Genomic DNA, 12,621 nt, shown 5'->3' on the forward strand with positions numbered 1-12,621 from the left:
TGGAGTTAGAAAGGACTGAGTTCAAATCCCACTCCAGACATAAAGTAGTTGTGGGACCCTGGCATGTCTCATTTTAGTCATCTGTAATAACTAACCAAAGTACCTACCCAACAAGGGTTTTGTGAGGCTCAAATGAGATAGTGTGTGTATGCCAGTTATTATTATTGTGATGGAGTTTTATAATCTGTCATATAGTCTGGTGGAGTTCAGATAGAAAAATATTTGGAACAGTTCACTCTTTTGCTATTATTATTTTGTGTATTATGTCCCGGAAACTATTGCACATGTGGATAAAATGACTGAATTTTTGTAACTGAACAGAAGTAATGAGACATAAATACATCTTCAGTTGACTGTCTGGAAGTATCCTTGGGACTTCTTCAGTAGTAGACAGGAGGACAGAGAAGATAATGATTATAATAACAATAATAGTATTTATATAGACTTTAGGGTTTTAATGCACTTTATGTATTTTATCTCATTTGATTAGAGATGACAATGATAATGTACTTCTTCCTGTTCTCACATGATTTTAATTACTTCCACTATGTCTCTATATTTTGAAAGCTTTTCATCCCTTGTAGCTTAGAATTTTGAGGATTTGGTGAGAGTTATATATTAAAATATTTTTAAATTTTGTATAGAACAGTTTTGGCAATTGCAGGCAATAGTTTTGTCTGTGATAATGTTCTAGTTCTGGTAAAATTATTTTTTTGAATTCTTATGAGTATTTTGGAATCTGCTTTTGTTATCCATTAGGTTATGAAAAACAGTGAGCTTCTCATGTGTGACTCTGGCCACAAGATTATGTCTTACTAGGTATTTAGTAGGTGATAATTTTTTGCAGCCTACAGTGATATGTTACACAGTTTTTATAAACCACTTATCTTGTTCTCATATCTTTTGATGGAATTCAGATGGCAGTCTGTTCTAGAATAACTTGTTTATTATGGTGAATGAAAGATGAAATGACTGAGGAAACAAAGGTTAGAGTTTCTCAGCATTTAGATTTATTAAGCAATGCATGCCAATTGTCCAAGGAATCGGGACCAGGCCCCTTCCTCAGCTTAGGGCGGGACCCTGGATACAGGGAGAGACAGACTTTTATACATTAAAAACAATCAAATAAGCTTAATTAATTAAAAGAAAGCAATTAATAACCAGGATATAAAATTAGGTAATGTGATTTTTAATTGGAGGAAAGATTAGAAACTTTCTAGATTGGGAGGGGGAGAGTAAACAGGTGTAATTCCCTGAAAACAGAAAAGATGAGCCCTATTCCCCCCGAGTGTCTTCATACAATCAAAGGGACATGCAACAAATAAGTGACCAATTAGTACAGGACCAATTTTCAGATAAGTTGTACAATTCTTAGAAAACTCCTTGTCTCAGTCTTTGAATCTAATGGGTTTCTGGTCAGCATAACCTAGGTCCTTAGTTAAGGATCTATAAGCAGCTGGTTAGGGTGGTCCAGTTTCCCAGCCATGCAGGGCTAAGTTCAAACAACACATTCAGGTTTTCTCTCCATTTCCTTAATTGAATAAATTTTTCTCACAAGAAGTTGGACCTAGACCCATAATTGAATACAAAGGGCACTGAGCTAGCCCCAAACAGAATAACAAGATGGAGATAACAGTAGTTCACTCAATTCCCACCACCCCTTGCTGCTCCAATTCCTTCAATTTCCTCACTCTCCTGCTATTATTCTTAGATATTTTAGAGAGTTAGCTTTGAGGCCTGGAAGACCTGGGACCAAACCCTGCCTATGACTCATATTGACTGTATGAACCTTAGGCTAATGACTCAGTCAACTCTGAGACTATAAATTGAGAGAAGGTGCTGACCTGTGTTGCGAAGAGGGGGTTTCTTCATCCAGGAGCTCCCCATATTAGCATAAACACAGGTCCAGTCTCTATCTCTGTTCATGACTTAGTTGCTTGTGTGTGTGTGTGTGTGAGTGTGTGTGTGTGTGTGTGTGAATACAGTAATTCCTTTTTTGCAGTTGAACATAACTCATTATCTTTAGGCTCCTTGCAAGAAAGCATCCACGATATGACTTCAGTGACAATGTTGCAAGGATGCTATTGCGGTATTCATCTTGTTTCCATGTGATTCTCATCTCCTCAACCAGATCTCCATATTTTGATGATGATTAATGATGATGACAATTCCTCTTTCTAGGCATTAAAGAGTCTCTTAGTCAAATCAACATTCGCAAAAGTGATGAAAACATTGTCCCTGAGCTTCAGGAAAGGCTACGTGTCTTGGGAATCCACTTAAGTGATGAAAAAATACAGGAAGCGTTGGATGCCACTAGTGTCAATGGTGAGTATTTTGGGGGCGGGGATGGGAAGACAGGATTCCATATACAATCATTCCCATATAGAAGTTTCTCTCAATTAGTTGGGTATAAGCGTATATTTACTTATTGGTATATTTGTTGTTGTTGATTTTTTAAAGGAAGCCTAGAAAATTGTATTTGACATGACCAAATCCTTTTCATTGTTAAGTCCTATATACATCTTGAGATCTTTTTAGGTTAACTTTGTTACTTACTGAAGTTTAAAACAGTTTGGATTTGTGTCATGTACCTTATGCTTCTGTATTTCATTGTTAAAAATGTAAATTATCTAAATTGTTTTAAAATATGATAAACCAAGGGTATGGGAACAAGTAATTCTCAAGCTAGTTTTTGGGACAGCTTTTAGTTTGGTTTTGGTCTACTCAACACTTTAACTGTACTTTGTAGACTTGACTATCGGTTTACTTTTCACTGGAATGTCTAAATTGTTTTTCTTCTTCTTCTTCTTCTTCTTCTTCTTCTTCTTCTTCTTCTTCTTCTTCTTCTTCTTCTTCTTCTGGCAGAGGATGGAACTGTGAATTTAAAGAACTTTGTCAATAACTTGGCTGCAACAAAAAAATTTGATAAATGCCAAAGTGAGTATGAATTTCGAAACAGAAACATTTTTATTTTCACAACTTTAAAAACTATGAGTTAGCTTAAAATTTACTTGGGGGGCAGAAAAGATATAAATGCAAAAAGTTATATAACAGTAAAAGTATTAAATAGTCATACAAGATAACAATACAAAAAGTGTTACAAGGACAGTACATGATTAGGTTACACACTGTGTGTTTCAGATAGAATGGGCTCTTAGTTCAGGGAAGGGGAAGAGCTTTGTATGGGACTGGATGGGCTGGAAAGATTTTATGCAAGATGTGGAACTTAGGTGATGAAGTGATAGAATGCTGGACTTGGAGTCAGGAACACCTGAGTTCCAATCCTTCCTCAGACACTTAGATGTGTGACTTTGAACAAGTCACTTAACCTTTCTCTGCCTCTGTTTCCTCAGTAAGATGAGGAGATTTCGTTTCTAAGATCCCTTCAAACTGCAAATATTTATTTTACTGTGAGTTAGGCCTGGAGGATGGATAGGACTTACTTGGAATAGCTTGAGATCACCTATTATCAAAGAGTGCTTCTAGTAAATCCCCACGCTGTTAGATGCTATATTGGATAGAGCTTTGTACCTGGAGTCAGGAAGATGTGAGTTAAGATTTGGCCCCAGATCCTTATTGGTTGTGCTAATTATTAGCTAAGCAAATAACTTAAGCTCTGTTTGCCTCAGTTTCCTCAACTGTAAAATGGGGATAATAACAGTATCTATATTGCAGGGTTGTTGTGAGGATCAAATGAGAAAATATTTGTAAAAAGCACTTAGCGTAGTACTATTGCTACCGCGCTATTACTACTATTACCACCACTACCACTCCTCCAACCAGTGCTGCTATTAATACAATTACTACCACTATTACTACTGATATTATTATAACTACTACTTCTACTACCACTATTATTACTACTACCACTACCATTACTATTACTACTACTGGTGGTGCTGTCAACAGAATCCCAAGCCTGGAGTCCAGTTTGAAAATGGAGCATGTCAAAGCTTTGGTGCTTATCAATAGTGGTATTGGACCACAATAGACTGTTGTACTTCCACCCAGAGCAAGATAGGGAGACCTAGACTCAAAAAATAAAATAAAAATGAATGAATTATACTAAATAACTTTCTAAAAGCCCAAGCTCTAAATCCTAGGATCTCACTTCAGAAAAGGCAGAAACACAGGGAGCCCTGCTTTAGAAAGTGGATAATACTCCCCAGATCAAGTTTTTATATGTTTTTGAAGAGTCTTCAACTAATAGTTTTGTCCTTTCATTCATTCATACATATAGAGATAGAGGATGCATGGGATATGGTCAACAAAATGAGTAATGGGAAAGTCAAGGTCGATGATCTGTCCCATACATTGGAGAGTTTGGGGATGAAGTTACCTGATAAAGACCTTGAAGAAGTCCTAAAATTGATTCCCCCTGATGGTGAGTATTTGGGCCTGTCAGGTTATCTATTATATATTCTGTATTTATGTGAATGTGAATGTGTATATGTATATATATATATGTATATGCACACATATATGTTTGTATTATGTTCTTTTCAGTGAAAAAAATAAAAATTAAACATTCCTATAATTTAGAGAATTGGGAGGGAGCTGGAGGTTAGAGCAGTTGTAATAATTGACTTAGCTTTAAGTAGTCTACCCAGTCTCTTAAAAACAGAGTGGGAAAGGAATAGCAGCAGGTTGGGAAAGGAGGCAAACCTGTATTAACAGGAAATTCAATTCACTTTTTATTAAGCTCCTACTGTTTGCTGTAAAGATTTTTTTCTAGTTAATCGTATTCCTTCTAATCAGACATATTGAGTTTGTATGTGCAAAAACTTATTTATTTTCTGTGATCCTCTCTGTTCCTTTTTTGATCATGATTGCTTCCCACATCTATAGATCTGATAGGTAATTGCTTCCTTATTTCTTTAAGTGAGAGAATTAAATTCTCTAAAATTAGAGCTAAGTCATAGATCCACTTGGAGATTTTCTTGGTATAACATGTGAGGTATTGGTCTAAATCTAATTTTTGCAGGACTGCTATGCAGTTTTCCCAGAAACTTTAATCAAATAGTGAGAATCTTCACCCCAAGAGCCTGGAGTCTTTGCATTTATTAAATGCTAGGTTACTAGGTGTGTTTGTTTCTCTGTGTTGTGTCCTTAATCTGTTGCACTGATCAATGTCTATATTTTTAAGAACAGTACCAAATCATTTTGAGGATTACTATTTGGGTAGTAAAGTTTGCTATCTGGTCAGTTAGTGGCCCTTTATACTCATACATTTTTTTCATTATTTCCTTAGTGATTCTTGACTCTTCATGCCTCTATATAAGAACTTTGTTATTTTTTCTCATCCTGTAAAGTAATCCTTTGGTAGTTTGGTACTGTATTAAATAAATAAATTTAGGCAGTATTACAATTTTTAGTTGTATTGGCTCATCCTACATATGGACAACTAATATCTCTCTAGTTATTTATGTCTGTCTTTATTTCTATAAACAATGTTTTGTAGTTTTTTTCTTTGGTAAAAAGAAATTTGGATGTGCACTATTGGTGGACCTATGAATTGGTCCAGTCATTCTGGAAAGCAATTCTGAACTATATCTACAAAGTTATTAAAACTGTGCATAAAGTTTGATCCAGCTATACCACTATTAGGGCTATCCCAAAGATATCAACAAAAAAGGAAAAGGACCTCTATGTGCAAAAATATTTGTAGCAACTCTTTTCATAGTAGCCCCAAACTGGAAATAGGGAGGTGCCCACATATTGGGGAACAGTTGTACGTGAATGTAATGAAATATTATTGTAATGTAATTGAATATAATTGAAATAGTATTATTGCAATATTGAATGTAATGAAATATATTATATATCGTTATAAGAAATGACAGTTTCTTGGGCAGTTTTAGAGGAAATAGTAAAGACTTCTTTGAACTGACACAGAATGAAGTGAATAGGACTAGGAGAATAATTTATACAATGATAACACTACAGATAAAACAGTTTTCAAAGACTTTAGAACTCTGATCAATGCAATGATAGACCATGAGTCCAGAGGGCTAAAGATTAATCTCGTCCACATGCTACCAAAGTGATAATGAGCTTAAATGCAGAATGAGATACATCCATTTTTGGACATGTACAATGTGGGAATCTGTTTTCCTAGACTATGAATATTTGTCATAAAGATTTTGGGGTTTTTTTTTATTTTTCTATTTTTTCAGGTCAAGCACATTAGAAAGGAAAGGTAATGAATACTTGTAAAAATAAATAGAGAAAGAAAAATAAAAGAGAGATCATAAAGAGACAATGAGAAAATCATAGATGAGAGGGATGGAGAGAAGGATTAGAACCAGAGAACAGATATGGTTCTTTTAAAGTAAACTTATTTAAAAATAAGAACAGCAACAAAAACTTTGGAATTGGATTTGATAGGAGTTTAACAGTCTTGTCATTGTAAGTCAAGCTCAGCTTGTAGTTTTTCCTAGGGAAAATATTTTATTGTCTTAAAAGGAACAACACAAAACTATTAAGTTTATTATGTCTTTTATGCTTCTAAAATGTATTATGAATTTTTAAAAAAAAATAAGACAAATGAAAGGTATTAGAAGGAGCAGATAATAAAATTAGTGTCGGGGAAGCATTTAGTACAAGAAAGTTGAGGATTGTCCTTTGCCAATATTCTGCTTTTCTTTGTTAAGACTGACTTAATATGGCTTTCTTTTCTCTCTAATGGATTTTTCTCCCTTTCCTTTTGTAGATGATGGATCAGTAAAAATAAAGGATGTTATCGAGATATTGTCTAAGACTCCGCAAGTTACAAGGCCTCATGGTATGAATTTTTTTAAAAAGAAGAGTGAATCCTCTCTGTTCTTGTTTTTTGTTCATCTCTTGTTGCCTTTTTAAATAAGTATGAATCTAACCTTTAGCTGTTGCACCAATGTCCTTCTCCATTTTAATTCTTTTGAAAATAAGAGGATGGGGGCAGCTAGGTGGCGCAGATCACCGGCCCTGGAGTCTTCCTGGAAGACCTGAGTTCAAATCTGGCCTTAGACGCTTGACACAATTACTAGCTGTGTGACCTTTGGCAAGTCACTTAACCCCAATTGCCCTGGCAAAAAAAAAAAACAAAAAAAAAGAAAATAAGAGGATGGTTTTAAATTGGCAAAACGAATGCCTGATAATTGGATGCTGAAAGACACATTTCTAAGTATTATGGGTGCCATTCAGAGACACATAAAGCATGATCCTTGTCAAATACAAGTTAACACATGATAACAATGCACAAGCAACACCAGTATTTGAGAAATTTTTCCAGCAAGTGCAATGATTAGTGCAATGAGTTAGGAGATCAGTATGGTAGTGAGTTGTCTGGGAAGGCTTCATGGAGAAGAAGGATCCTAAAAGATAGGTAAGAATTTTTTTTTACATAGGAATGCCAGTAATGAATCTCCAGTGGTAACTTCCAGCCCAGATTTGGCTTCAGTCAAGCAAATGCTGGCATTTTGCTGCTTGTGTCATCCTCTTTAGCTGCAAGGCAATTCTTGGTCTGGAGCCCATGGGAGCAGAGCTAATGCTGGGTTATCTCTCCCGAGGGTAGACTCTCCCTTCTTGGAGTTTGTTAGCTACTCTGGGCAGTGGAAAATAGAGGGGTGCACCTTGGGAGAAGGGCTCTGATTTGGTTCTGTTTACATTGTACTCAAGTATCTCAGAAGCTTCAAGAGGCCCTGAATCAATATGTATAGACAGATATCCCTGAAACTCTGGCATCTGATACAAGATAGATCCCCTGCTTCTCACTGTGATCCAGAACTTGTCCTTATATCCATTTTGGTCCTAATATGTACTCTCCAGGGCAGGGCAAACTTTGGAGGCCCAAAAGTTGCCTTGGGGTTGTGTAAGTTTAGACAGATGGGAAATGGCAAAAGAAATCACTTCCACTTGGTCATGAACTGCTGTCCTTTGGATTTTGTGGCTAGTTGAAGGGCACTGGCTTTTTTTAAAATAAGAAGCTAGCTTTGATTGTTAATCAACCAGTCTCAAGAGAAAGAGCTTTTAGAAACTTTAAGTAGGCAATATGCTGTTTATTTTTGGCATGACTTAATATTCTACCTGTGATCACTTAACAAAATTTCATCTCATTGGTGTCTTCTTAAAAGCAGTTAGCATTTTTTATGGTGCATGTGTGGGACCTTTCAGCTATTAGATAATAATAATAACAGCTAATAATATCTAACATTTAACTAGCATTTACTATGTGCTAAGCACTTTACAATTATTATCTTGTTTGAACCTCAAATCAACCCTGGGAGGGAGGTACTATTATCATCCTCATTGCATAGATAAGGAAACTGAGGCAAACAGAGGTTAAGTGTCTTGCCTACCGTCACACAGCTAATAAGTGCCAGAAATATTTGAACTCAGGTCTTCCTGACTCCAGACCCCACACTCTATCCATTGAGCCACCTAGCTACCTAGATCACTTCAGAGAAGCCATAAACACGAGAAGCTCAGCTCTTAAAAATGAAGACAATCCCCATATCAGGCTTTTGTATGGTTTCGTATTTTGTTGTTGCTGTTGCTGAATCAATTTATGTTTTTATTTGGATATGTATGTAGGATTAAAAAAGGCATGGACTGTCCTCAGCAGTGTCACTGATGGGAAAATCAAGAAGCCTGATCTGTCTCCAGCCCTGCAGAGCTGGGGATTTGAGTTAACTGACGAAAAGCTTAAAGAGACAGTGAAATCTATGGAGCCTGAAGGTGAGTTCTTCAGATAGACACAAGACAATATTCACTCAGAGCGTGAACATGTGACACATGAGAACATGTGTCCTTTCTCATGACAAAGCTAAAATTTCAGTTGCAGTCACAGGCCCAATTGCTGCCATACTGCTTTCCAGTTTTCCCAACAATAGTTGTCAGATGGTGAGTTTCTTCCCCAAGTAATTTACGTTTGGGGTTTTCTTGAATAACAGGTAAGATCACTTGTTTCTATTTCTTCCTTATCCAGTCTCTTCCAACGATCTACTTTTTTCTGTCTTAACATATTTTTTAAAGTTTTTGCATTTATTTTAAACTTAAGTACAAAAAAATAAGGAAAAAACATTGCCATGTACACAGCAGAACACAAGAAAGGATTCAATATAAAGCAATAAATATCCACTTCAAGAAAATCCATATAATAAATACTAGGCATTGTTTTCAAAGCTGTCCAACTTTTCTTTGCTTCCTTGTAAGTTTTCTTTTGTTCTCTGCTGTGTACTTTTTACTTTATTTTTTCCCCTCCTTCTCCCCTTCCCCTACCCCAAAGAAGGCTACAGTTAAGCCTGGATTTTATCTATCTATCTATGTACATATAAATATATATACATACATATATACATATATATGTGTATATATGTACACATACATTATATGTATACATAGATATCTATAAACATACACATGTATACACATATACACTCATACACATATATGTAAGACTGTACTATACTTATTTCTACTTGTCATCTGTTTCTCTGAAGCTAGATAGCATCTTTCATAAGTCCAAGTCTTTCCATGTCTTTTTCTAAAGCAACCCAATCCCATTCTATCTGAGAGATTGTCTACAATTTCCCCAATTTTCTTCATTCCTTTTATTCTTGGCTGCATAGGTTTTATTTATACACAAAATTTTTAATTTAAAATAATCAAAATTATCCATTTTACACTCCAACAATGCTCTCACCTTATAATATGGTTTAAGGTCTGATACTACTGGATCTGCTTCCTTTACGTCTTTTTTCTCCTGGTATGTTTGAAGTTCCTGACCTTTTGTTTTTCTAAATGAACTTTGTTATTATCTTTTCAAATGCAGTAAGACAACATTTTTTAGTAATTTAATTGGGATGGTATTACACAGATAGATTAATTAGGTAAAATTGTCATTTTAAAAATTTTATTGGATTTACCTACCCATGAACAATAAATATTACTTCAATTATTTAGATCTGACTTTATTCGTATACAAAGTGTTTTATGTTTTGTTCATAGAGTTCCTGTGTCTGTTTTGACAGTTATACTCTCAGGTATTTTATACTATCTAGCTATTTTAAATGATCTAAAATAATATTGAATAATATGGCTGATAGTGTAGTTTCCCTATTTTTCTCTTTCAATTAAATCTATTTTAGCCTTAATTATAATTACTACCCCTGCTTTTTATATAATAAATTCTACCCCTGACCTTTATTTTATGTTTGTGTGTGTGTCTCATTTTTATAGCATTTCCTGAAAGCAACATATTGTTGAATTCAAATTTTTAATCTGCTATCAGTTTCCATTTCATGGGTAAATTAATCCCATTCACAGTCTAAGCTATAATTACTTGTATATTTTCCTCCTTCCTATTTTTCCTCACTATCCTTCTCCACCCTATTGCTATCTCTCCTCACTCCTCAGCTTTATTTCTACCTACTACCTTCTTCTCCTATTCCTTAACCTACCTACTCTTCAAAAAAATTCCTCCCTTGTCCTCTTATTTCTTTTTGAATATAGAAGACTTTTATACCCTTCTGGATATATATGTTTTTCCTCTTTAACCCATTCCTGATGAGAATAAGGTTTCAGCACTACCTGCCCTCCCCACTCCTAGCTTCTTCTCTATCAATATTTCCTTTTTTGCCTCATTTGTATGAGATAATTGCTACTTTTTTATCTCTGCCTACAGTTTTATTTTGTTTTTAGAATCACCCCATTATACTCAAATCAGCTTGAGCCTTTCTTTGAACTACCCAAATAAAAATGACAGCCAGAGCTGATAATACTTTCATATATAAGAAGTAAATGATTTGACCTTGAGTGACTTATAATTGGTCCTTAAAGTTTATTTTATATTTCTCCCAGATGTTATATGACAAGTTTTCCTTTAGGTTCTGTTGTTTTTGTCACAAATACCTGAAAGTCTTTCAGTTCATTAAATATCCACTTTTTTCATTTAGGATTATACTTAACTTTGCTGGGTAAGTTACTCTTGGTTGTGATCCCAGCTCTTTTACTCTACAAAATATAGTATTCCAAGACCTACAGTCCTTCAATGTAGTAGCTGCTAGGTCTTGTGTAATCCTTACTGTACTCCTTGATATTTAAATTGTTTTTTTTTTCTTGTTGCTTCCAATATTTTCTCCTTAGCCTGAGAGCTCTGAAACTTGGCTATGATATTACCATAAATTTTCCTCCTGGGATTTCTTTCAGGTGGTGATTGGTGTATTTTTTCTATTTCTGCTTTGCCTTCTTATTCTAGAACTTCAGGGCAATTTTCCTTGATAATTTCTTATAATATTATGTCAAGATTCTTTTTTTACCATAATTTTCAGGCAGTCTAACTGTTATATTGTTTCTCCTCAATCAGTTATCCAGATCAGCTGTTTTTCTGATGTTTCATATTCTCTTTTTTCATTCTTTTGATTTTGTTTTATTATTTCTTTGTGTCTTAGAATGTCATTATCTTCCCTTTGCCCAATTCTAGTTTTCAAGGAATTATTTTCTTAAATTTTTGGTTCTCTGTTTCAAATTGGTTGGCTTTCATTTCATAATTTTCTTGATTTTCTTGGATTGCTCTTATTTTTTTCTCTATTTTGTCTTCAATCTCTAGTCCCAAGGCATGGGGAGTAATGCCCCAAGCCTCAGGTCCTTACTGTTATTTTCTGAGGTCTGACCTGGGGCTCAACTTTGGGTTCTCCTCTCTACTTGTAAGCTGTGGCTAGAGCCCCATCATACTGTTCAACAAATGATCTTACTCCCTGAGGTTCCTCCAGTGGCTGCAAAGTATAGCTGAACTCTCTTCCTTTGAACTGAAACCAGAGGTTCTGCTGTCCTGCAAGTGCCCACAGCCAGCAGGGTCTCTGCACCTCTGCTATTATACTCACCAGGTGTGTTCTAGCTCTTTCTTCTTGCAGTCCCACAGCCATGCTTGGCATCCTTTGCCAGTGGAAGGTCCTTCAACATTCTCCTTGTCAGTGGTCAGACCTGAGATTTAAGTTTCTAAGACCGAGGCCACCTCCCGACTCCAGCTGCTCCCAGAGCTTGTTTGTTGATTCCACAGTGTTGGCCTAGAGGTGCTTGCACTTCACTCAGGCTGAACCTCTGCCCCTGGAGGTCAGATCTTTCCTGGAGTCTTCTTAGGTTGTCTGACTTAGGAGAACAACTGCTTTGCTCTAATTTTGCTTTTTTCTGCTGCTCTACATTCCCTCTGAGGCAATGTTCTGTCTTTTTCTGTGGAGGAAATTTGGAGAACCAAAAGTTTTCTGACTTACTCTACCATCTTCCCAGAATATCTTCTGTCTTTTATGAATATTTTTGATCATTGCTGCTTAATATTATACTTGGAGGTTAGGAAATAGGATTTCTCCCCTCATTCCTACTTTCCCTCTCTGTTATATTTTTTGAGATTCTCAAACTTTTATTCCTAGAGGGATCAATTTTCAAATTTGATTCTACAGCTTTTAATTTAGACCTGGTCTATACAACACAAAAGGAAACAAGAGTTTTTCAAATAACTCTCAGGTCTCCACTTTACTCATCCCTTGTCTCTGGGGGTTTTGCCTTTTTTTCTTATGTAGATATTACTGTATTGAATCCTCTTCATTTTTATTAGAATGTCTGATTTCATTTTCCTCCATGTTTTTT

The 12,621-nt window shown here is 35.5% G+C and overlaps 1 protein-coding gene across 1 annotated transcript in view; it reads left to right on the plus strand.

The window, feature by feature from the left end:
- The window catches only part of EFCAB13 (EF-hand calcium binding domain 13), a 196,437-nt gene that overhangs the window by 78,454 nt on the left and 105,362 nt on the right, over positions 1–12,621 (plus strand). Inside the window, exons 21-25 of the mRNA XM_036755639.1 lie at positions 2,182–2,325; positions 2,866–2,937; positions 4,241–4,384; positions 6,713–6,784; positions 8,572–8,715. Of these exons, the coding sequence (XP_036611534.1) occupies positions 2,182–2,325; positions 2,866–2,937; positions 4,241–4,384; positions 6,713–6,784; positions 8,572–8,715 (576 nt within the window). The remainder of the gene's footprint in view (positions 1–2,181; positions 2,326–2,865; positions 2,938–4,240; positions 4,385–6,712; positions 6,785–8,571; positions 8,716–12,621) is intronic.

The sequence above is a fragment of the Trichosurus vulpecula genome, chromosome 4 (genome assembly GCF_011100635.1).
Source record: "Trichosurus vulpecula isolate mTriVul1 chromosome 4, mTriVul1.pri, whole genome shotgun sequence".
Lineage (NCBI taxonomy): Eukaryota > Metazoa > Chordata > Mammalia > Diprotodontia > Phalangeridae > Trichosurus > Trichosurus vulpecula.